The following is a 24263-nucleotide window of genomic DNA, read 5'->3' as shown; positions in this document are numbered from 1 at the left end:
ACAAGACCCCAGGCTATACCAGGAAGGTTTGCCAATGGGTCAGTCTCATCCCCCCTAACCAATCTACCCATCCTGCCTACAAGCCCATGCCATGGTGCTTCATGCATCTGCCCAGCTGGTTTCCACACTTATGGGATTGTCAGAAGCAAACCGGACATTATCAGTGGTTGCAACTGGTGAATAGTTCCAGGTGCCAGAAACATGAATCAGTGGTGTAGCTTTATGGCCAGGATCACTGTGCTATGCTCTAACCTGGGATCACCGTTGACTGTTGCTCCTGCATTGGCTGGTTACAGCAGGTTGGCTAAGAAACTGCCTGTGGCAGCATGTAGGCAGTCCACATCAGTCTTTAAGTCCTTTTCAGTACCTGGTAAGGCTCCTGCATCAATCTGCACCACATGTGTAGCACATCTGGTGTAATGTGGTGTATGTTGGTACCAGTGGGAGTATATGATAGCAACAGAATTGTGTATTGGCAGTAGTGTGTATTGGCAGTAGTGTGTATGTGTGTCTGGCACTAGTCCTTGAGTGTGTATGTGTTTAACAGCTACTGTATGTGTGTTTGCTAGAATTGTGTCTGTTTTGCAAAAGGAGAGAGAGAGAGAGAGAGAGAGAGAGAGAGAGAGAGAGAGAGAGAGAGAGAGATACAACTGTCCTATATTGATTTGTTTTACAGCAGGCACTGGTATATATTTATATTAATATAACTCCCCCACAGTCTCTAACACATGGTATTTCTGACACATGCCGCTCACACTCATAACCACTGAAAGGACCACTTTCACTATCTTTCATATTTTCTTCACCTTCAAATTTGAATTTTGAGCCTCAAACCACACTTCCCCAGATAGTAAGTAAACTGGAGCAAAAATATCAAACTTTCTCAGTGAGACAGTATTCCTATGTATGATGTGTGATAGTGTTCTCCCTAGTAATAATATGGATATTACAAGACTCCAAAGATTTCTTATATCACATAAAAGAACAATGCTTTTTAAAACAAACAAATGTATTTTCTAATAATTGACTGTAGGTGGTGCATTTAAAAAAAAATAATATACAGGTCATCCTAATGAACACATGTTTTCATATATATTTACCTTGCTTGTATACTGTCATTTTACAGAATATTTTGTACACACATGCACACACAGACACATACATAAATGTCACTATAGGTATATATCTCTAGAGATATATGCTTTATATGTGGTCGCATATTTGGATTGAACATGGTCCTAGCACTACGTCCTCTGGGAAAAGATAGAGAAGGACATTGTTGAGGAGAGCCAGAATAGTATGATTAAAACACGTTTGCTGTTGAGAGCTCTTCAAAAAGAATTATGTGGCGATGCATTCATTAGAGTGTAGAGGTTATTATCATTTACTTAATGCAATTATTTAAAAATAATGAATTATAATTTTCAAACTGTCTTGAAATATTTGATTTGTCTACACCCCCATTATGTATACTTACCAATTTAATTTACCACTGCAATCAATTAAAAAATAAAATACAGAACTGCATTGCTTTTCTTGATAAGAACAAATCATTACACATAGAACGGCAATGTTAAGATTTGCTAAGATAGTCCTAATGGGCATTTTTTTTGTTAAATACATAATACAAATAATGGACATTATTTAACATGTCTCATTTGTGCATATGTTATTGCAGAATAAAACTGTTGTATGAGAGATATTTTGTTAACAGCCATTGCTCAAATTCCCCCCCCCCCATCCCCCCCCCCCCCCCCCCCCCCCCCCCATTGACATTGTACTGTTGGCCCTATTGCTAATATATCAATATATGGTGGGGAGAATGATGGCTGCACTGCACACCCTTATTCTAAACATAATAAAAGGTTTTACAATGCTGAGCACTGTAGTGCAAGCCGAAAAAAGAACACTGGTAAACAGAACAAGTAAAATAAACTGTGTACTTTAACATGGAGGAAAAAATTCAGTTCTTAGCATAGTTCTTGGCCAAAAAGTACGGCCCACCTCACACAGTGATGTGGCCTGATCAGGTGGGTCTTTAACATTCTTAAGGTTTAAATCCAGAGCCTGGAACCCCCTGGGCCAGCACACCCCAATCATTCCAAGGTATCACACTAGTCGTTTTTTAAGTACCATAAGTGTCACATACCGTAGGTGAGAAGTAGTGATTTGGGCGTTGAATAGTGTTACATTAATAACAAGTTTAAGTGCTAAAAATTGTCAAAATAATTTTACGATTATGATGGCCTGAAACAGTCCAGCCACACCAACCTAAGGGGCCTCATGCACCAAAGCCATTCCTAGATCTGACATATTTTATAAATGTATCAAGTACTTACCATCTAATTGTGACACCTATCTCTACCACAAGAAATAAATATATATATATATAAAAAAACATATAAATACATACAATGTATGAGCAAACAAACAAACAATAATCTCTTACTCTGGAGTATCGTTTCAGAGACGTATCAAAGCCACGGTTGAAATGCCAGTCAACAACTGGTTGAAATATAGTCTTCATAGTTTCGTCATTAAATGCATCTATTGAGAAAACATTGAAATGGCGAAGAAGGCGAGGGGTGACTGCATTTCGTCCTCCAGCAGGGGGAGCCATAGCCAGAACAATAGACGTGTCCTTGATTTTGATCATGCTTGTGTCTTTCCTGCAGAAACAGATATATACAATAATGAAATTAGAGATACTGTAGCTGCTCCACTATGTACATTGCAAATGAATATTATGAAGACTTATTCCTAAGTAAGTCATAATATTTTACAGAAGGCCAAGCTTTCAGAATTTGAAAATATGAGCCGTAGATTAGATCTCCTATGCTGTCAGATAGAGATGATGGACTGCCACCAACTGTGGAGAATAGGTTATATGCTAAATTAAATACAATATTTCTTTCATATGTGCTAGCTGCAGTAAATTGTGGTGATGGACATTTCCTGGAAGAGCATATAGAAACACACAACAAAGAGAGTTTTGTTTATTTCCCCCTGCAAATACCTCCTTCCAACATCAACTTGGAGTGAACAGAATTGTCTAACAATAGCAAAAAGTGGAACGCAAAATGAATTTGAATGATATAGCATTCAATATACTGAGCCTGTAGTGGGTTTTCTGTTTCTCTTACACAGCAGGGGGTCATGCAAGCCTGAACAGTTACAGAAAATCGTGAAATATAAAATATATGTGCATTCTTAAGTACAGCCGGAATATTTGAAGCAGGATGTTCGCTACCAAAATCATTTTATTATAGAAAATCTATATTCTGCCTGCACCATTACAATAACGTTAAGTCAGTATAGTGAAAGCACATTTCTACTTTTATAGTTTATATATACAGTATATATTGATTAAGCAGAAGCATATACATTATTCTCTTTAACAGCAACTTTCAGGTATTGATAGAATATGATTTTCCCAATGCAATCGCAAATTAGTGTTTTTTTTTAAATTTTAATCATTTAATGGTGCTATTTGTTGTGAGTATACCAGTTTCTGTTGGTCCAGTATTCAGGATGTTTAGAGGTCAGAAATGACATATACAGTAGCTACAATAGTACATGTTCATTGGAGCAGGCTGTTTGTATTGTTTGTTTTTGTTCTTTTGTCATATCATCTTCCTGTATGAAGGATGCTGCCAGACAACCATCAACATTGTGGGCCCTAGATAGCAGAGCCACATGCTCCACTGGAGGTGAAAGACATCAGAACGTATATCCCATCACTAACAATAGTGAAGTCCTTTTATGTTAGACTGTATCTTAGCCACAGAGCTGTGGTCAGCAGTTTGAATCCTAGGTTGCGACTTCTGGTGTATATAGTTCGCATGGCTTTGTTTTTGGTGCTGTGGTTTATCTTACATTCTAAAAACAGTGTCATAGTTTAATTGGCTACTGAGAAAAGACATTGGACACTACTATATGTACTTGGTTAGTAGTTACTTAAAATTTTGATTATAAGCTCCAAGAGGAATGAAGAAAATGATTTAATATTTATTGAATCTGGAATATGCCCATCCTTGCGAGCGGAGGGCGGTGTATTAGCATTTGGGAATGCCCAGCGGGTGCGGGGGGGGGGGGGGGGGGGGGGGGCAGGCAGCTGACATCACCGGATTTTAGCTGCCCGCCCACTTCCCTCAGAATGTGCACGTAGATGTAAGGTGGGATCTGGTTGACTCGCAAGGATGCGAATTCGCATCTGAGTGAATCAACTAGAATAACTCCAAAAGCCTTTTCTGGAATTATTAAGACACTTGAGTCACACTCGAGCTCTGACACTCTAATATGGCCTTTTATAAATTAGATTGATGCATGTACAGGGGCTATACTATCTCAAGTTCATGCAGCTAACATGAACTTTTAGACATGTTCATTTTTCTCAAGTACATTTTTGTCTGCAGTAATTAATAATGATGCGTGAAACAGAAAGCTGTTCGCTATTAACTGGGTCTTTGGAGGTTGAAGATGCAGATTGGAGTGTGGTGACACTTTGAAGCTTTCCTAGTCCGGGTGGCCTGATTATGATTTGGGATATAAAGTACTTTCCATTTCTTATATAAAGATCATAATACTGTATCCGGTAACAACTTAAGTCAGCCAAGAATTTTTAACACTTTGGGCGTTTTTTTTAACCAGCATTTCAGCTTGCTATCCCCGGGTGGTGAGCCGAAATGCGTGAATGTGTGGCTAAACCTGACCATAGTGAGTGCGATATGCTCAAAAAAAAAAATTGAATATCGTCCTAAGATCTCTCGTCTCTTTAGACAGGAGATCAGGTGTGATATAACAATTGATTACCACCCTATGTGTCACAGAAAGTCTAGTAGTCATCCCTGTAAGCCTTGGTTCCCTACTTAGATGTCTTTTTTATTGACATGCTTAAATCCTATCTTGATATTTAGCAGTAGGTTTAGAAAGATTGTTTATTTCATTCCTGGCTGGCTTATTCATTTATTTTCCCTTAGTCTCACATGCCCTCCCCAGTTTTCACTCCATCTCTCCCCAACTGTCCCTTACCTCCCTTTCTCTCTTCCCTGATATATATATATATATAAATATATACCCACACACACACTGCCATCGAGAGGGGGGGGGCGGGTAATTTTTACCCGGGCCTGGGTCTGGCGGAGGGTCCCGGGTCCTGCTCTCCCCTCCCTGTTGCAAGGAGCCAGGCAGTGTGGAGTAGAGAGGACAGGTTGCTCAGCCTCTCTCCCCTGCTCATCACACGCTGCTCAGTGACATGTGCTTAGCTGGGAAGAGAGGCAGCAGAAGCCTGTTGTCTATAAGCCTGTCCACTATCTCCCTGGTTGGCTGCCTGTACACAACCTACTGCCCCTGCTAAAAAAAAAATTTTTTAACCGGGCATCAGCACGCCCTCCCATTGGCCACACCCTTTTTTTAACCAGGGCTCAGCAGTGATTTCGATGGCCCTGTATATATATTCGGAACGAGAACAAAGTTCAGGCATTTCATTACATTCCAACATGCCACATCAGCAGTTTAGGTTATTTTACATACCGTATATACTCGAGTATAAGTCGACCCAAATATAAGCCGAGGCACCTAATTTTACAACAAAAAACTGGGAAAACGTATTGACTCAAGTGGGACCCTCACTCACTTTTTCAGCATAAAAAATGTTCTGAAAAAGTAGGCTTATACTCGAGTATATACAGTATGGTACATTTTGATTTGCACATATCAAAACCAATATGCAGTTTAAAATAAATGTATAAACCTGCCATTGATGCAGCATGTGTTTTATTACTGCATTTTTATGTGAAAATACATTCAATTTCAAATGACCCCAACAGTCATTATGGTGAATATGAACAAAAAAATTGTTTCTGGCATAGATATCTTTCTCTTCGTCATTCTTTTTGAAATCATGTGTTCCCCTACAAATAACAGTAAACAGTTGCCAATCACAACCACCATTGCTAAAAAAGAACCTAGAGGAAGGAATGAAGTTCATGTTGTTATTATGTGACAGTAAAATCTATTGTAATTATGTCATTATGTGACAGCAAAATCGATCATTGTTATATCATAGAAATACAGTTTTCCTCCTATCAGAAAGGTTAATCAAAAAATCTGGTTGAACCATTCAATGGGAGTGTTGCATGCCTCTTTCATAGACACAGTACATCTATTATCTGAAGTTTATACACTGAGATACTTTCACTATCCAGTGATCACTCTCACTGGACCACAGCACATTTTATTTTGCGGTCTCCTTTCTCCTTTAACCCCTTCCCGCCGCAGCCTGTTTTTGCCTTCCTGACAGAGCCCTTTTTTTCAAATCTATCACTTAAGTGGGGATAACTTTTTTTTGCTTTTACTTATCCCAGTGATTTTGAGATTGTTTTCTCGTGACACATTGTACTTCAAGTTAGTGGTAAATTTTCGTCGATACAGTCTGTGTTTTTTTGTGAAAAATACCAAAATGTCGTAAAAAAATGGAAAATTTAGCAATTTTCAAAATGTTAAATTTTCTGCTTGTGAGACAAATAATCATACCACTCAAAATAGTTAATAACTAACATAGACCATATGTCTACTTTATGTTGCCATCATTATTTCAACCTCCTTTTAATTTTTTTGGACACTAGGAGGCTTAAAATATGAATAGCAAATTCTCAAATTTTCAAGAAAATTTCAAACACTGATTTTTTTAGGGACCAGTTCAGTTCTGATGTGACTTTGAGGGACTTGTATGTGAGACACCCCCATAAATGATGCCATTTCAAAAACTGCACCCCTCACAGTATTCAAAACAGCATTTTGGAAGTTTGTTAACCCTTTAGGTGTTTCAAAGGAATTAAAACAAAGTGTAGGTGAAATTTCAAAATTTCATTTTTTTTGCAGATTTTCAATTTTAATACATTTTTCTAAGGAACACAGTACATTTTACTAGAGAAATGTGACTAAAAATTGATTCCCCCAATTCTTTTGTTTTCATAAATATCCTATATGTGGCCCTAGTGTGCACGTTGACCAAACCACAGGCTTCATAATAGAAGGAGCACCTACTTGATTTTGGAGCCTCCTTTTTATGAGATTATTTTTTAGGCACCATGTAGGTTTCTAGGCACCATAAGATGCTAAAAGTTAGGAACCCCCCCACAAGTGACCCCATTTTGCAAACTACACCCCTCAGGGAATTCATCTAGGGGTATAATGTACATTTCAAACCCCCAGGGGTTTCACCAATTGTGGTACAACTGGGCAGTGAAAATGAAAAATTAAATTTTGTACACAAAAATGTAGTTCTGGCTCAAATTTTTTCATTTTCACAAGGAATGAAGGAGACAAAGCACCCCAAAATCTGTGCCCCAATTTCTCCCGAGTACGGCAATGCCTCACATGTGACCAAAAAATACCATTTGGGTGCATGGCAGGACTCAGAAGGGAAGGAGTGATTTTTGTATTTTGCAGCTCAGATTCTGGTGGAATTTTGGTGGGTGCTATGTCGCATTAGCAAGACCCCCAAAGCACCAATACAGTGGAAGCCCCCCACAAGTGACCCCATTTTGCAAACTACACCCCTCAGGGAATTCATCTAGGGGTATAATGTACATTTCAAACCCCCCGGGGTTTCACCAATTGTGGTACAACTGGGCTGTGCAAATGAAAAATTACATTTTTTTTACACAAAAATGCAGTTCTGGCTCAAAATTTTTCATTTTCATAAGGTATGAAGGAGAAAAAGCACCCCAAAATCTGTGCACCAATTTCTCCCGAGTATGGCAATGCCTCACATGTGACCAAAAAATACCATTTGAGTGCATGGCAGGACTCAGAAGGGAAGGAGTGATTTTTGTATTTTGCAGCTCAGATTCTGGTGGAATTTTGGTGGGTGCTATGTCGCATTAGCAAGACCCCCGAAGCACCAATACAGTGGAAGCCCCCCACAAGTGACCCCATTTTGCAAACTACACCCCTCAGGGAATTCATCTAGGGGTATAATGTACATTTCAAACCCCCCTGGTTTTCACCAATTGTGGTACAACTGGGCAGTGAAAATGAAAAATTTAATTTTTTACACAAAAATGCAGTTCTCGCTCAAAATTTTACATTTTCACAAGGAATGAGGGAGACAAAGCACCCCAAAATCTGTGCCCCAATTTCTCCCGAGTACGGCAATGCCTCATATGTGACCAAAAATACCATTTGGGTGCATGGCAGGACTCAGAAGGGAAGGAGTGATTTTTGTATTTTGCAGCTCAGATTCTGGTGGAATTTTGGTGGGTGCTATGTCGCATTAGCAAGAACCCCAAAGCACCAATACAGTGGAAGCCCCCCACAAGTGACCCCACTTTGCAAACTACACCCCTCAGGGAATTCATCTAGGGGTATAGTGTACATTTCAAACCCCCAGGGGTTTCACCAATTTTGATACAACTGGGCTGTGCAAATGAAAAATTACATTTTTTTTACACAAAAATGCAGTTCTGGCTCAAAAATTTTCATTTTCATAAGGTATGAAGGAGAAAAAGCACCCCAAAATCTGTGCACCAATTTCTCCCGAGTATGGCAATGCCTCACATGTGACCAAAAAATACCAGTTGGGTGCATGGCAGGACTCAGAAGGGAAGGAGTGATTTTTGGATTTTGCAGCTCAGATTCTGGTGGAATTTTGGTGGGTGCTATGTCGCATTAGCAAGACCCCCGAAGCACCAATACAGTGGAAGCCCCCCACAAGTGACCCCATTTTGCTAACTACGCCCCTCTGGGAATTCATCTAGGGGTATAATGTACATTTCAAACCCCCAGGGGTTTCACCAATTGTGGTACAACTGGGCAGTGAAAATGAAAAATTAAATTTTTTACACAAAAATGCAGTTCTGGCTCAAAATTTTTCATTTTCACAAGGAATGAAGGAGACAAAGCACCCCAAAATCTGTGCCCCAATTTCTCTCGAGTACGGCAATGCTTCATGTGTGACCAAAAAATGGCAGGACTCAGAAGGGAAGGAGTGATATTTGGATTTTGCAGCACAGATTCTGGTGGAATGTTGGTGGGTGCTATGTCGCATTAGCAAGACCCCCAAAGCACCAATACAGTGGAACCCCCCCACAAGTGACCCCATTTTGCAAACTACACCCCTCAGGGAATTCATCTAGGGGTATAGTGTACATTTCAAACCCCCAGGGGTTTCACCAATTTTGATACAACTGGGCTGTGCAAATGAAAAATTACATTTTTTTACACAAAAATGCAGTTCTGGCTCAAAATTTTTCATTTTCACAAGGAATGAAGGAGACAAAGCACCCCAAAATCTGTGCCCCAATTTCTCCTGAGTACGGCAATGCTTCATGTGTGACCAAAAAATGGCAGGACTCAGAAGGGAAGGAGTGATATTTGGATTTTGCAGCACAGATTCTGGTGGAATGTTGGTGGGTGCTATGTCGCATTAGCAAGACCCCCAAAGCACCAATACAGTGGAAGCCCCCCACAAGTGACCCCATTTTGCAAACTACACCCCTCAGGGAATTCATCTAGGGGTATAGTGTACATTTCAAACCCCCAGGGGTTTCACCAATTTTGATACAACTGGGCTGTGCAAATGAAAAATTACATTTTTTTACACAAAAATGCAGTTCTGGCTCAAAATTTTTCATTTTCATAAGGTATGAAGGAGAAAAAGCACCCCAAAATCTGTGCCCCAATTTCTCCCGAGTACGGCAATGCCTCACATGTGACCAAAAAATACCAGTTGGGTGCATGGCAGGACTCAGAAGGGAAGGAGTGATTTTTGGATTTTGCGGCTCAGATTCTGGTGGAATGAATGGTGGGTGCTATGTGGCATTAGCAAGACCCCCGAAGCACGGTGAAATGATGAACCTAATAATCCATAGATGTGTGGTATATTTTAAAACACTCCTTTATACATAGGTCGGGTTTGTCGGGGCAAGTGTCACACTGGAAAATAGTTTGCTTTCTTATTCCCTTTTTATAGCAAACTTTGCACCTTTTTTGTGTCCTGCCCTTTTTTCCAGTGGAGGGGATTTCATCAGGAAAATGCTGCCCTGGTACAATACGGGGGCCAGTACTAGAAGTACTGGGGCCCTCTGCCTGCTGGTTCCCAAATATTAGGCCCTTTATGACTTCCTCTTGAAAGTGCATAAATGTCCCCCTCTGGCTGGTAGAACGGAATAGCACGTAAGCGTTATACAGTGCCATCTGGATGATATACACGGCCAGCTTCTTGTACCAGATTTTTGTTTTCCGCAGGGCACTGTACGGCTTCAGTACCTGATCTGAAAGATCCACTCCGCCCATGTACTTATTGTAATTCAGGATACAATTAGGTTTTGAGGTGTGGGTACTGGTACCTCGTACAGGGACGGAGGTGGTACTGTCTCCATGAATTGTTGTCAGTATAAGGACATCCCTCTTGTCCTTATATTTGACCAACAACATATTTTCGGTGGATTGTGCCCTGCTTTCACCCCTTCTCATTACTTGGGCAATGTGCGTTTTTGGGAGGCCTCTTTGGTTCTTGCGCACAGTACCGCAAGCTGCTGTACCTCTTGAACCAAGGGCCTTAAACAGGGGGATGCTAGTGTAAAAGTTATCCACATAGAGGTGATAACCTTTATCCAGGAAGGGGTGCACTAAATCCCAGACAATTTTTCCACTAACACCTACGAGGGAGGGGGGGCATTCTGGCGGTTCAATTCTTGAATCCTTCCCTTCATATACCCTAAACCTGTGGGTGTACCCTGAGGTGCTTTCACACAGCTTATACATTTTTATGCCATACCTTGCCCTCTTATTGGGAAGGTACTGGCGGAATTTAACCCTTCCTTTAAAATGTATAAGGGACTCGTCTATGCAAATGAATTTATCTGGGATGTACATCTCTGCAAATTTGGCACTGAAATGATCAATGACCGGCCTGACTTTGAATAGCCGGTCAAAGGTGGGATCATCTCTGGGTGGGCACTGTGCATTATCGTTGTAATGCAAAAATTTAAGGATTAACTCAAAACGAGTTCTGGTCATGGCCATACGGTAAAGTGGGGTGCTGTACAGAACATCTGTACTCCAATATTGCCTAATTTCTGGCTTTTTTACTATGCCCATATGAAACACCAGACCCCAAAACGTCATCATCTCTACTGCATCTACAGGGGTCCACCTAGCAAATGATGACGTGGGGTTTTGAGCAATAAACTGCTGGGCATATAAATTAGTTTGGTCCACCATTAAATTTATAAAATCATCAGAGAAAAATAATTTGAAAAAGTCAATTTCTCTGAGACCTGTGGAATCAAATTGGATTCCTGGGATGGCCAAAAACTCAGGAACCTGGGGCTCAAAATTGTCTGGTGGTGGGGTCCATACGAGATCAATTATTGGGGGGGGTCTCAGCTGCTCTACGGGGGCGTTTTTGAGGGGGTCCCTCATCACTAGAGGAGGAAGAGGAGCTTAAGATGAATCCTTCAAATTCCCCGCTTGCATCACTGGCTGTGTCAGAGTCAGAGGCAAGCATGGCATATGCCTCCTCCGCTGAATACATTCTTCTGGATGACTGGGATGACATTTGGGATGACATTTGGGATGCCATTTTTATTTTTGTGTTTCTGGTAGTGAAATGTTTCAACATGTGTATAGTGTAGGGGGGGTACAAACTTTATTTCAACCCGGGGGGGTATGTAGTGTGTAGTGTGTATGTAGTGCAGAAAAAAAAAAAAAAAAAAGGTCCTGCGCCAAAAATTGAGCACAGATGTTGGTCAGTAACGTCCGTCACTAAACAGCGCTCAAAGGCAACAGGAATTTGATCAAAAAAAAAAAAAAAATAGATCAACCCTGTGCCGAAAAAGCTGATCAGTGATGTACGTCACTGATCAGCGCACAGTGGCCACAGGACACCCACAAAATCACAGTGTGTGTAAAAAAAAAAATTAAAAAAAGACCCCACAGCACCCTCAAAAAAAAAAAAAGGTGATCACTGATGTGACACTGATTACTAGTGAGGGGCAGCAGGTGCACAACCTTTGGTGCAACTGACAGTGCAACTGGCAGCAACTGACAGGTATATATAAAAAAAAAAAACCCTGCACCCCCAAAAAGTTGCTGATCAGCACAGATATACTGATCAGCACAAAAGGGGGGGGGCAGCAGACACAAAATATAGCACTCTCTATCACTCTCTGTCACTATCTCTCTCTATCTCTCTATCTCTCACTATCTATCACTCTATGACACTGCAGCAGCAGCACTGACAGGTATATATATAAAAAAAAAACTCTGCACCCCCAAAAAGTTGCTGATCAGCACAGATATACTGATCAGCACAAAAGGGGGGGCAGCAGACATAAAATATAGCACTCTCTATCACTCTCTGTCACTATCTCTCTCTATCTCTCTATCTCTCACTATCTATCACTCTGTGGGCCTTATTCTGGTTGGAGCGGCCGGGCCGTACGCGTACGTCCCGGGGTTTTTCATGATCTGCGTATGCGTAAATTCGCTAATGCGCAGGCGCGACCACTCCACAACGCTTATGGACGGGTCTCTACGTGCGAAAAAACCTGTACGCGAGTGTACAAGCATTGGGGGCGGCATAGGGGCGTGATGAGGGGAGCGGCCGAAATAATGAGGGAAAATGGGCGTAAATATGGGCGTACACGGGGGTGTGCACCAAAAATGAGCGGTGCTACTACCGCACGATCGACTAAAGCACCGTTCATTTCGGACACCAAACAGGCGGCTGCCAACCGCCATCTCAAACCACCCCTACAGATACCGCATGCCAGCGTGAGCTAATTTACGCTGATTACTACCAAACACATACACCTGAATGTAATAAGCAATGCTGCAGTCTATTAAGTCCAAACCATGATTTCACTACCTGCAAGCCACACACAGCACTCTAACACATTGGAAGCTTATCTTTCTATACTTCTCTACATTTAAAGGTTGGTTTAATTTAAGGTAAGAATCTTTTTAAGACCTGCTTATATATGCTAAGGTAGGTATTTGATAAACAGTTATACACATTCACTACGTGCTTTCATAGACTTTACACAGTAGCACACTCAATCTACACAAGTCGACATGTGTCAACGTGTTCACTCTAATACAAACATAGGTTTTGTATTTATGATACAATAACATAAACCACATCTAACACCTACAAAGGATGTTTCAGCAATGTTTTAAGCCCATGGCCACTATTTTGCACATTAATTAATTCAATCAATTAATTAATTTTCATAATTATAGTTGAAAGGCAAGATTTGCAGGTCCATATATGTGAAGGGTATGCCAGCGTACACGGACGTACGCTCCCTCTCATGAGCGGTGACATAAGCTGACTTTTCTATTGAAAACAATAGGGACCCGTCCGTGCAAGCTGGCGTACGCTCAGATCTCCGCAAGAAGTCGGTGGGAAGACGGATGAAAGACGTCCGCGTACGTTGCCGTACGCTCAGTTGTACGCCAGTTGTCGGAGTGTAAGGGCTGGGCCGGCCGCGTACGTTGCCGTACGCTCATTTGTACGCCACTCCCCTTCTACGTTGTTTCTGCCCGTACGTAAGCGGCTGAGTTGTGGGTGGACTTAACCCTAACGGCCGCGTACGGCTAGCGTACGTTAATAGTGAACGTACGCACGTTTGGCCGCACCGATCAGAATAACCTCCTATGACACTGCAGCAGCAGCACTGACAGGTATATATATAAAAAAAAACTCTGCACCCCCAAAAAGTTGCTGATCAGTTAATTTATACTGATCAGCACAAAAGGGGGGGGCAGCAGTCAGTTGCACACGCAGCACAGCTGTATATATATATAAAAAAAACCAGCACCCCCAAAAAGTTGCTGATCAGCACAGATATACTGATCAGCACAACAGGGGGGGGGAGCAGCAGACACAAAATATAGCACTCTCTGTCACTATCTCTCTCTATCTCTCTCTATCTCTCTCTATCTCTCTCTATCTCTCTATCTATAACTCTATCACACTGCAGCAGCACAACACAGGAAGTCACAAGAAGTCACAAGATCCAGGAAGCGCTACAAGCAGTGATCAGGTAAGTATTTGCAAGGATCAGGTCAGTATATCACGGCAGATAGGCACGGTGACCGCACTGCACGCAATTCCAGACCGGAATGGCGTCTGCAGTGCAGTCACCGTTAGTTTAAATCACCCTCCATGGCTGTGATTGGTCCGTCGGTCCGACGGACCAATCACGGCCTTTGGGGGCGGGTGGGGTGAGGTGGGGTGACACCAGTGTCACCCTTACACCCCGTGGTGATTGGTGCTGTACTTTACAGCACCAATCACCACCGATCCCTGTGTCACCGGCGAACGTTATTCGCCGGTACACAGAAAACGCTGTAATTGGCTGTTCACATTTGAACAGCCAATCACAGCGATCGCCGACGGGGGGGAGGCATCGCCGCCCCCCCCTGGACATGCTGGGACATGTCTGCTGTCAGGGACAGCAGACATCTCCAAACTGTCACCGCGTCTATAGACGCGGTGACAGTTTAAAGCCATGACGTACATTTATGCCATGCGTCGGGAAGTACATCCCGGCCATGACGTAAATGTACGTCAAATGTCGGGAAGGGGTTAATTATGTTCATCTGCTCCCTTGTCTATAGTCCTGTCACTTTGGGCCTTATTCTAGTTCATTCTTTCTGTCAAAATCCTTCTTAGAAGAAAAGTCTCTAATCCTCAGTGGGAGAAGGAATGCATATTATCACCTGCTGAAAGGCTCAGCTTTTCCATTCCGGTAACCCTGACCTTTACATAAGATAACTGGAATGATTGCTTAGCATTATATGTTCATCCTTGTAATCAGGGCTGCCAAGAGAAATCCTGGGCCCCGGTACAACAGCGTGGAGTGGCGAGCTACAGAAAAGAGGTGTGGCCATTAAAGGATATAGGGGTGTGTACCACACCATATACCCTTTATGCAAAACAATAGTAGACCCTTTATACTTGCCCCTTACACATTATGCTACACAGAATGAGCCAAAATTCAAATAGATTATTTGCCGCCCCGTTTGCATGCAGCAGTGTGGACAGAAGCGTGGGGTGGTGGATATGGGTTGCGCCCATGGGAGTAAGGGGTCGTGGCCACAGATGGGCAGATAGCGGCAGGGTCCCTGCGGAGGATGGGAACTAGGTAATAGCTCCCATCCTCCGCAAGGACCCCACTGCTGTCTGCCCATCCGTCACAGGGACCCTCTGCCCCCCTGCGCTGCCCAGACCCCTATGCCATACAGCAGGGGTGGCCAGCCCACGGCTCCTTTCTCCAAGATCTGTGGCTGGCACCATCATCCCCATTTGAAGTGCCGCCTCTGGACTATAAGGATCCCAAGCTTACACACGCAGCAGGGAAAGCGGCAACAGTTCTTTCAACCTGCTGGCAAGAAGCAGCAGATGCCACTACTTGCAGTATCGCCGAGCTGAGCTGCCGGTATCTGTTGTGTCCCCCAAAGCTACAGATCCGGGGCCAAGAGCAGCTGCATTGTGATGGCCAGCGGTATGTGCACCTGGAGGGAGAGGGGGATTGTGTCCATTAAACCTCTTTAATCTCATGTGATCCTGGGCAGTATGGTCCCACCCAGATCGCATTCCATATATGATCCGTCATAAATGGGCCCCATGTAGCCTGTTCCCTTCACACACATTGGAGGTCATTCTGATTGTGGGTCATCTAAATACCTCAGATTTCACGCATGCGAACGGATGTTTTACATACAGTAATCATCGATTTGCAGCTTGTGTGCAGGGCAGTGCGGTCGCCAACCATCAAATCATTTCTCCAGCGCTCGCAGATCTAAGTCAGTCTCTGCTGTCTTAGATCTGTGGCGCTCCTGTACGAGAAAAGGGTGGGCAGCTGACATCCGGTGACATCAGCTGCCCTCCCCCGGCATCCACGTCATGGGAGTTCCCATCGGCGCAACCCATATCCACCACCCCACGCTTCCGTCCACACTGCTGCATGCGATCGGGGCGGCAAATAATCAGTTTGCCGTGGCTGCACATGCACAACATCGCTCCCCTGTGTGAATGTGCGGGGGAGCGAACCAACCTGAATGAGGGCCATAGCCTGTTACACACACACATAGCCTGTTCCTTCACACATACAGTACATAGCCTGTCACACACACACACACACACACACACATAGCCTGTTACACACACACACACATATTCAAACATAGCCTTTTATACACACACACACACACACACACACATATACATACATACAAAGCCTGTTACACACACACACACACATACATAGCCTGTTACACACACACATATACATACACAGCCTGTTCCTTCACACATACAGTACATAGCCTGTAACACACACATAGCCTGTTACACACACACACACACACACACACACACACACACATATACATACATAGCCTGTTACACACACACACACACACACACACACACACACACATACATACATACATACATACACAGCCTGTTACACACACACACATACATAGCCTGTTACACACACACACATATACATACACAGCCTGTTCCTTCACACATACAGTACATAGCCTGTAACACACACATAGCCTGTTACACACACACACACACACACACATATATACATACACACATAGCCTGTTACACACACACACACACACACATATATACATACATACAAAGCCTGTTACACACACACACACACACACACACACACATATATACATACATACAAAGCCTGTTACACACACACACACACACACACACACACACATATACATACACACATAGCCTGTTACACACACACACACACACACACACACACACACATATACATACATACTACAAAGCCTGTTACACACACACACACACACACACACATATATACAAAGCCTGTTACACACACACACAGCCTGTTACACACACACACAGCCTGTTACACACACACACACACACACACACACATAGCCTGTTACACACACACACACACACATATATACATACATACAAAGCCTGTTACACACACACACACACACACACACACACACACATATACATACACACATAGCCTGTTACACACACACACACACACATATATACATACATACTACAAAGCCTGTTACACACACACACACACACACACATATATACAAAGCCTGTTACACACACACACACACAGCCTGTTACACACACACAGCCTGTTACACACACACACACACATAGCCTGTTACACACACACACACACACGCACAGCCTGTTACACTCACACACACACATAGCCTGTTACACACACATATATACATAAATACACAGCCTGTTACAACACACACACGCTTTTTGTCTGTCCCCCTGTCCATAGCCATGCATTGCGGGCGGCATTACCTTTTGAACCAGGAGCAGGACAGCCATCGCTGACCAGGCTTAGGCAAATTCGGGGGCGTGGCCTAATCGCGGACCCGTGGCCACGCCCCCTTACTAGACCCAGTGTGTCTCATGCTGCAGGAGGAGGCCAAGAGCCGGCCGGGAGAGGAAGATAAATATATAATTTTTTTTTAAGTGTGTGTCGGGACCCGGGCCCCCCTGGCAGGCCCGGGCCCAGGTAAAATGTACCCGCCCCCCTGCCTCTCGGCGGCCCTGCTTGTAATGTATACTTTACTACCTTATTTCCATTTCACATTGTACTTTATAGATCTGAATTAGGGGGTGATTCTGGTTGGTTGCCAAAGCAAACTCTTCTTTAATGGACAAAACCATGTGCACTGCAGGTGGGGCAGATGTTACTTGTGCAGAGAGAATAAAATTTGGGTGGGGTTTTACTTCAAAGTGAGATCTATATTGCAGTGTAAAAATAAAGCAGCCAAAATTTACCCTGCACAGAAAATAACTCACCCAAATCTAATTCTCTGCACATTTTACATCTGTCCCCCTGCAGTGCACATGGTTTTGTCCATCTAAGAAGGATTTTGACTGAGGTCATGGGCTCAATTCCTGCCATGGACCTACATGTGTGGAGTTTGTATACTTTTCCCATAGATGTGTGAATATCCTCCCACAATCCAAGGGCACAGATACTATTGATACATTGCTATGGGGCCAAGAGCTGAGAGGGAGCCGACTAAAGTGTCACATAGGGCCAAAGTTCTGGCTATGACATTGCTGAGGCTGAATATGAGTAATTATATGACAGGCATGGATGATTCTAAGTTGGGAGCAAAGCTAAAAACAGAGGGCATTATTCTAGTTCACTCTTATGCTGCTTTCCCACTGCAGACCCGTTTTAAGTTACAGGTAATCTTAAACGGTATTTAGCATTCCGTGTGCAGCAGATTACAGTTTTAAATGCCATTTAAGTACCATTCCCATTGCAGGTAAAACGTTTTAGCTCTTCAAAACGTTTTTACAGCACAAATGCTGGCCTGTGCCAGCAATGTATATAAATAATCATTGGTGTGCAGTGGTGCTAGTAAATATATACATTGCTGGCCTGTGCCAGCAATGTATATATTACTGGCTGATAAATAATCATTGGTGTGCAGTGGTGCTAGTAATATATACATTGCTGGCCTGTGCCAGCAATGTATATATCACTGGCTAATAAATAATCATTGGTGCCCAGTGGTACCAATAATATATACATTGCTGGTCTGTGCCAGCAATGTATATATTATTGGCTATGATCATTGGTGCCCAGTGGTACCAATAATATATACATTGCTGGTCTGTGCCAGCAATGTATATATTACAGGCTTTGCTTAAAAATAAACCATTGGTGGCCAGTGTACGCTCCTGTCCGTGTTCAGCAGGCGGGGGGGCGGGGCGAGCAGGCCGGGAGGGGCGGAGCGCCCAGCTTGTGTGGCCGGGCGGGGGAGCAGGACTGCCGGGCGGTGAGTATCAGCGGGACGGCGCCGGTGAGCAGCGGTGAGTATATGACGCTGCGGGCGGGGAGGGGGGTGGCAAGGGAGGGAGCAGACAGCTGGACTGAAAGCTGCGGATCTTTCAGCCCGGCTGCTGTATACACATTCAGCGAGGATGGCTCAAATATGAGCCATCCTCGCTGCATCTGCTGGTAAAACCGTTTAAGATGCATTCCCATTGCCTCTTAAACGGTAATTTACCGTTTAAAACACTGCTTTGCAAACGGGTTGAAATACTGTTTAACTTTAAACGGTATTTCAACTCTGGCGCTTTCCCACTGCAGCCTTAAACGGTATTTTGCCCTCAAAAATCGTCAATATACCGTTTTCAGGCTGCAGTGGGAAAGGGGCATAATTACATTTGGGTGGATTATTTTGTTTTGATGCAGGGATACTAACTGGCTGCTTTATTTCTACAGTGCAATATAGATCTCACTTTGAAGAAAAAAAGCCACCCAAATCTAATTCTATCTGCACATGTTATTTCTGCCCCTCCTGCAGTGCACATGGTTTTGTCCATTTGAGAAGGAATTTGCCTCTAAGAGTGAACTAGAATAAGGCCCAGTAACCATTGGTGTTACAGAATGGTTTTTCCAGGTTACTTATTATATTAACTTTGCTCCTAACTCATATTCAGCCCCAGCAAGCTCAGAGCCATGAAAATCAAACAATGCCAGCATAGCATTATCCATGATGAAAATCAATATTGAAGAAAGGATTGTCATGGCAATCAATCCTCAAGCAATCCTCAAACAATCATCAAGCACCACTTCATGATGACATTCGGTGAGGCACCCAATTGCCATTTTTTCCCCATAACATTTTTGAATATTTTTTTCCCATTGTTCAACCTAATTGCATTTAAAAAAAATGTATGACATTTTCTTAAAAACAAAATTGTCAGTTTAGTGGTTAATAATTACATTGTCAGTGTGGTCCATTGACCATTGGAAAATACAGTAGCTTAACTGCTACAAATAAGACCGTATAAAGAAAATAGCAGTTGGATAACAGCGACAGGCTAGCTACTAATGAGAAAAGATCACCCCTACATTCTGCTGAGATCTGTTTCCTTTACAGCTCCGGACAACAGTGCCTTATCACATCTACAATATTTTCTGTCTCACCTCCTTATCTCTGAAATGCACAACCCTGAACATACATCAAGCACCTTCAGTGTCATTCAGAAACATAATTAGCACATAGTAGATTTCCACTGAAAGTCACATAACCTGTATTGTAATTCTCAGCTATATCTATTGTTTATCTCTCACTGCTAAGCTTAATTAAACATTGCAAAAACGGAACTTGCTTTGAAAAGTTCTTTGAAAAATGTGCTTTAGAATCGTCAGTATTTTGTATCTTCTAGCTGTAAATTTTCAGACGTATATTAGAAATGAAACAAGCTTAACCCTTTCAGTGCCAACGTTGCTGTTAAAGATCCTCAAAATAACCGTTAAATATACCAGGGACGCTCACAGCAATATTGAACTAAATTTCAATGAATTGACTTGGCTGTATTTGTATTTATTTATACCAAACCGAACAGTCGCTGTGAGCGATGCTGGCATTTTTAGCGGATATTTTGAGGATCGCTCACAGTAATGACGGCACTCAAAGGGTTAAAATAGAGTATGTGCAGTGAATTTATCCTGACACAAAGGCTCATATTTGCATTGTGCATACAGTGGCACAAATCGTCCTACTTTTTGGAAGTGTTCCTAACTAAAATTTAGGCTTGACCAGTTTTTAAATGATTGAGACCATGGCTGGGATGAAATGGCAGCCCATTTTAGCGGCCGGGAAAAAGTCACACGAAGTTGGACATTTTAATATCTGACTTTTTCCCCAGAACTTGGCCAATGTAATGTCATGTGCATTATGCTCCAAATACAAATTTAAACAAACTTCTCACAGTATTTAAACTAGGAAGAATCTGATATTTTTTCTGACCAATCGGATAGCGTCTTTCAATATAACATCAGTCCTCTATTTTGCCATTGAAAGGTTGTAGGCATTTTAGATAGGATAAGGGGGTGGTTTGTTATAGAGATACTGACACAGTGAGCTTGTCGTGTAGTTTGGAGAGGTGTTCTAGAGAGTTACAGCAGTCATCTCATTCAGAAGAGGGGGGGAGAGTAGAAGGTGTAGGAAGAGGAGGAAAGCCATGGCCCCAACAGCGTCTGACATAGGAGTACACGCAGGTCATCAAGAGGAATGGGATCATTCGTCAGACTGCATTTAGGTCTACAAGCATTAGGTCTACACCATTAGGTCGACCTGACTGAAGGTCGACATGGGTTAGGTCGACAGGGTCATTAGGTCGAAAGGGTCATTAGGTCGACATGTGTTAGGTCGACAGGGTCATTAGGTCGACAGGTATAAGGTCGACAGGGAAAAAGTCGACATGGTTTTTTTTTTCATGTTTTCAGGCGTCGACAGAGTCAACATAGCACCGCGTCCCCTCGCTACGCTCGCTGCGCTCGCCATGCTTCGGGCACGGTGCCTCACTACGCTCGGCACACTATTTTATTCTCCCACCACACCCTAGTGGATGGTAGGGCATGAAATACTGCCTGTCGGCACATGTCGACTCAAAAAAAAAAGTCAAATTACCCCATGTCGACCTTTTGCCTGTCAACATTCCCCATGTCGACCTAATGACCCTGTCGACATTATAAAAGTCGACCTAATGACCCTGTCGACCTAATGACCCTGTCGACCTAAGTCATGTCGACCTAAATGCATGTCGACCTAAATGCAGGTCGACCTAAATGCAGGTTGACCTAGTGGTGTAGACCTAATGCTTGTAGACCTAAATGCTGTAGACAATATGACTGTATCCCCATCCAGAAGCTAACCCGAGTGATTGTAGCCCTGTAGAGGGTGCTGCTGGCATAAAGAGGGGTTTCCCCAAAATGTGTTTGTGGCTGTTTATGAAACATAAATACATTTCAATCTCTAAAATCTTTTTTAATTGTATGTTTAAGTATATATACTATTTTGTGGTACATTAAGGACATTTATTTGGGGAGGTAAAATAAGGGAATGGATTTGGGGATACATTAAGGAAATGTATTTGAGAGGTAAATTAAAGGAAAGTATTTTGGGAACATTAAGGGAATTTGATATTAACATATGTAATAACAGGATGTAGTGTGAGCAATTGAAATAACATAGTGTATTCTATTGTTTATTTACATGTACAAATGCGTCCCCCTACATCTTTGATGCAGTCAAGCTAAATAGATGCAAGATGTATCTTGTTACACACTGTTTCCTATATAAAATGCATCTTCTGCTGATTAAAATGAAAGGTTGAATGCCTATATTCTGTGTACTTTCAACTGTGTGTGCATAGGAAATGTTATGCTACAGTGGTTCCCTGCCAAACACTGTAACATAATATGATATATCGGTATCCTAATCTCTTCTATTACATTTATTCAAGGGGAGAAATAATTTTAAAGGTTTAATTACTTTAATTAACAAAAAATACATCATACAGTATGCCCGTGGCTACAAAAACAGAGTGCTGTAACAACCTGGGTGCTTCAGGGCACTTGCAGGGGTAACACAGATTGATGACAAACTGTATTCTTTATTTATTAACAGTAATTAATATAGCGCACACATATTCTGCAGCGTTTTACAGAGTGGAGCTTACATTCTATATTCTCTAAAACATTCACATACAATTAACCTACCAATATATTTATGGATTGTGGGAGGAAACTTGAATACCCGGAGGAAACCCACGCAATCAGGGGGAGAATATACAAACTCCGCACAGTTATGGCCATGGTGGGAATCAAAACTATGTCCATGGGCTGTGAGGCAGCAGTGCTAACCAGTACATCATCCGTGCTGCCCAAATTTATGTTCAATATGATAGGCAAAAACACTGCTGGTGGCTGTCAATCCTATAACATGTTAACAAACAGATGCACAACCTTTTCCACCCCCACATAACTGAAGAGTGACAAGTAAGCACAATTTAATTCATTTTTTCCCCAGAATTTCTCAATAAGAAACCTTTGGCCAAGGGATGCTGTGAAAGAAACTATACCCTAGGGTGCCATTATTCAAGAATGATTGGTAACCACGGTCCCATACATAACTTTCTAAATAGTGCCTTGCTGCATTTTAATCTTTGCTATTATGAAAAAAGATAATGTCTAACAGTTATTTGTAACAGGTTCAGTAATAATTTTATTCATAACTAAGATTGCATTATTCAGTGGTATGTTTTTTCACTGGCTGGGTTATAAAATGTAAGCATTATTTAGTAGGAGTGCTGATCTGAGTACATTACAGTGAAGATATAGCTATTATCAGAATATATTACCAGGGCAGATTTGTGGATGCAAAGATTTTATAAATTCTTAGTTTGTCGTGTTAGAATCTCTAAATTGCGTTATGCCACAGGTGTGTACACTGTGACCAGATGGAAAAAAGGGTTTTCATTAGGTTCCCATTATTATTAATGGGGACTTGGCCATAATGTTTTTGTCCCTGTGTGTACTCGTACATCTGTTACATATTCATAATATGAACTTTAGAGTCCATTTATAGGTTATAAAAAGCCATATTTACATTTTTGGACAGGAAAAGACGCTAGTTCATTGTTAACATGTCACAAAACATATATTGTTTCTTCATTGCACTTACAATACTTTTCTATAAAAATAGGTTACTTTAGTTATAAAAGTTTTGGTAATCCAAAAATACCTGTAGTTTAATTATACTCAGGCTGTTACCCGTGACATATTACTTTTAGGAAAGAAGTCATCCCCAGTGATTGTGTGAATAATTCTAGCTACGAGAATCTGTGGCTCAGATTAATTTGCCTAACTGCATTCATAAGAGCAGCAGTACGGTCTATGAATACAAAACAGCAAAATCCCCATAATCAGAAGCACAGAAAAATGCTCTTTGGACCTAATTTTGAAAAAGATCATTTCAAATGTAAGGGAGTATGGTGAATATTTTCTAAATGAGATCTCTTTGTTTACAAGAGACACTATATTAACAAACAGTCTTATGACTATAGTGTTGCTAATTTAGGGCCAGATGCACTAAGCTTCAAAAGTGATAAAATGTAGAGTGATAAACAGCCAGCCAATCAGCTCCTACCTTCCATGTCACAGACTGTGTTTGAAAAATGTCAGGCAGGAGCTGATTGGTTGGTTGTTTATCACTCTCCATTTTAGCACTATTAAAGCTTAGTGCATCTGGCCCAGAAACTCCTGGTATTCGCATGTTATTTGCTATAATAAATTATTACTGAAGTCAGTATTAGGGATGCCAAACCTGGGGCATTTTTTCAATCCCATGAATAGGGATTAATAAAT

At 42.1% G+C, this 24263-nt stretch overlaps 1 protein-coding gene across 1 annotated transcript in view; it reads right to left on the bottom strand.

The window, feature by feature from the left end:
- LOC146074345 (dynein axonemal heavy chain 3-like) overlaps positions 1-24263 on the bottom strand; it is a 1013923-nt gene that overhangs the window by 303818 nt on the left and 685842 nt on the right. The window contains 1 exon segment of the mRNA XM_083182299.1: positions 2450-2669. Within this exon segment, the coding sequence (XP_083038425.1) occupies positions 2450-2669 (220 nt within the window).

Source organism: Crinia signifera, chromosome 4, assembly GCF_055691185.1.
Source record: "Crinia signifera chromosome 4, ASM5569118v1, whole genome shotgun sequence".
In the NCBI taxonomy this organism is placed as follows: domain Eukaryota; kingdom Metazoa; phylum Chordata; class Amphibia; order Anura; family Myobatrachidae; genus Crinia; species Crinia signifera.
Note: the sequence above shows the minus strand (reverse complement) of the source record. Positions and strands in the feature narration are given on the sequence as shown.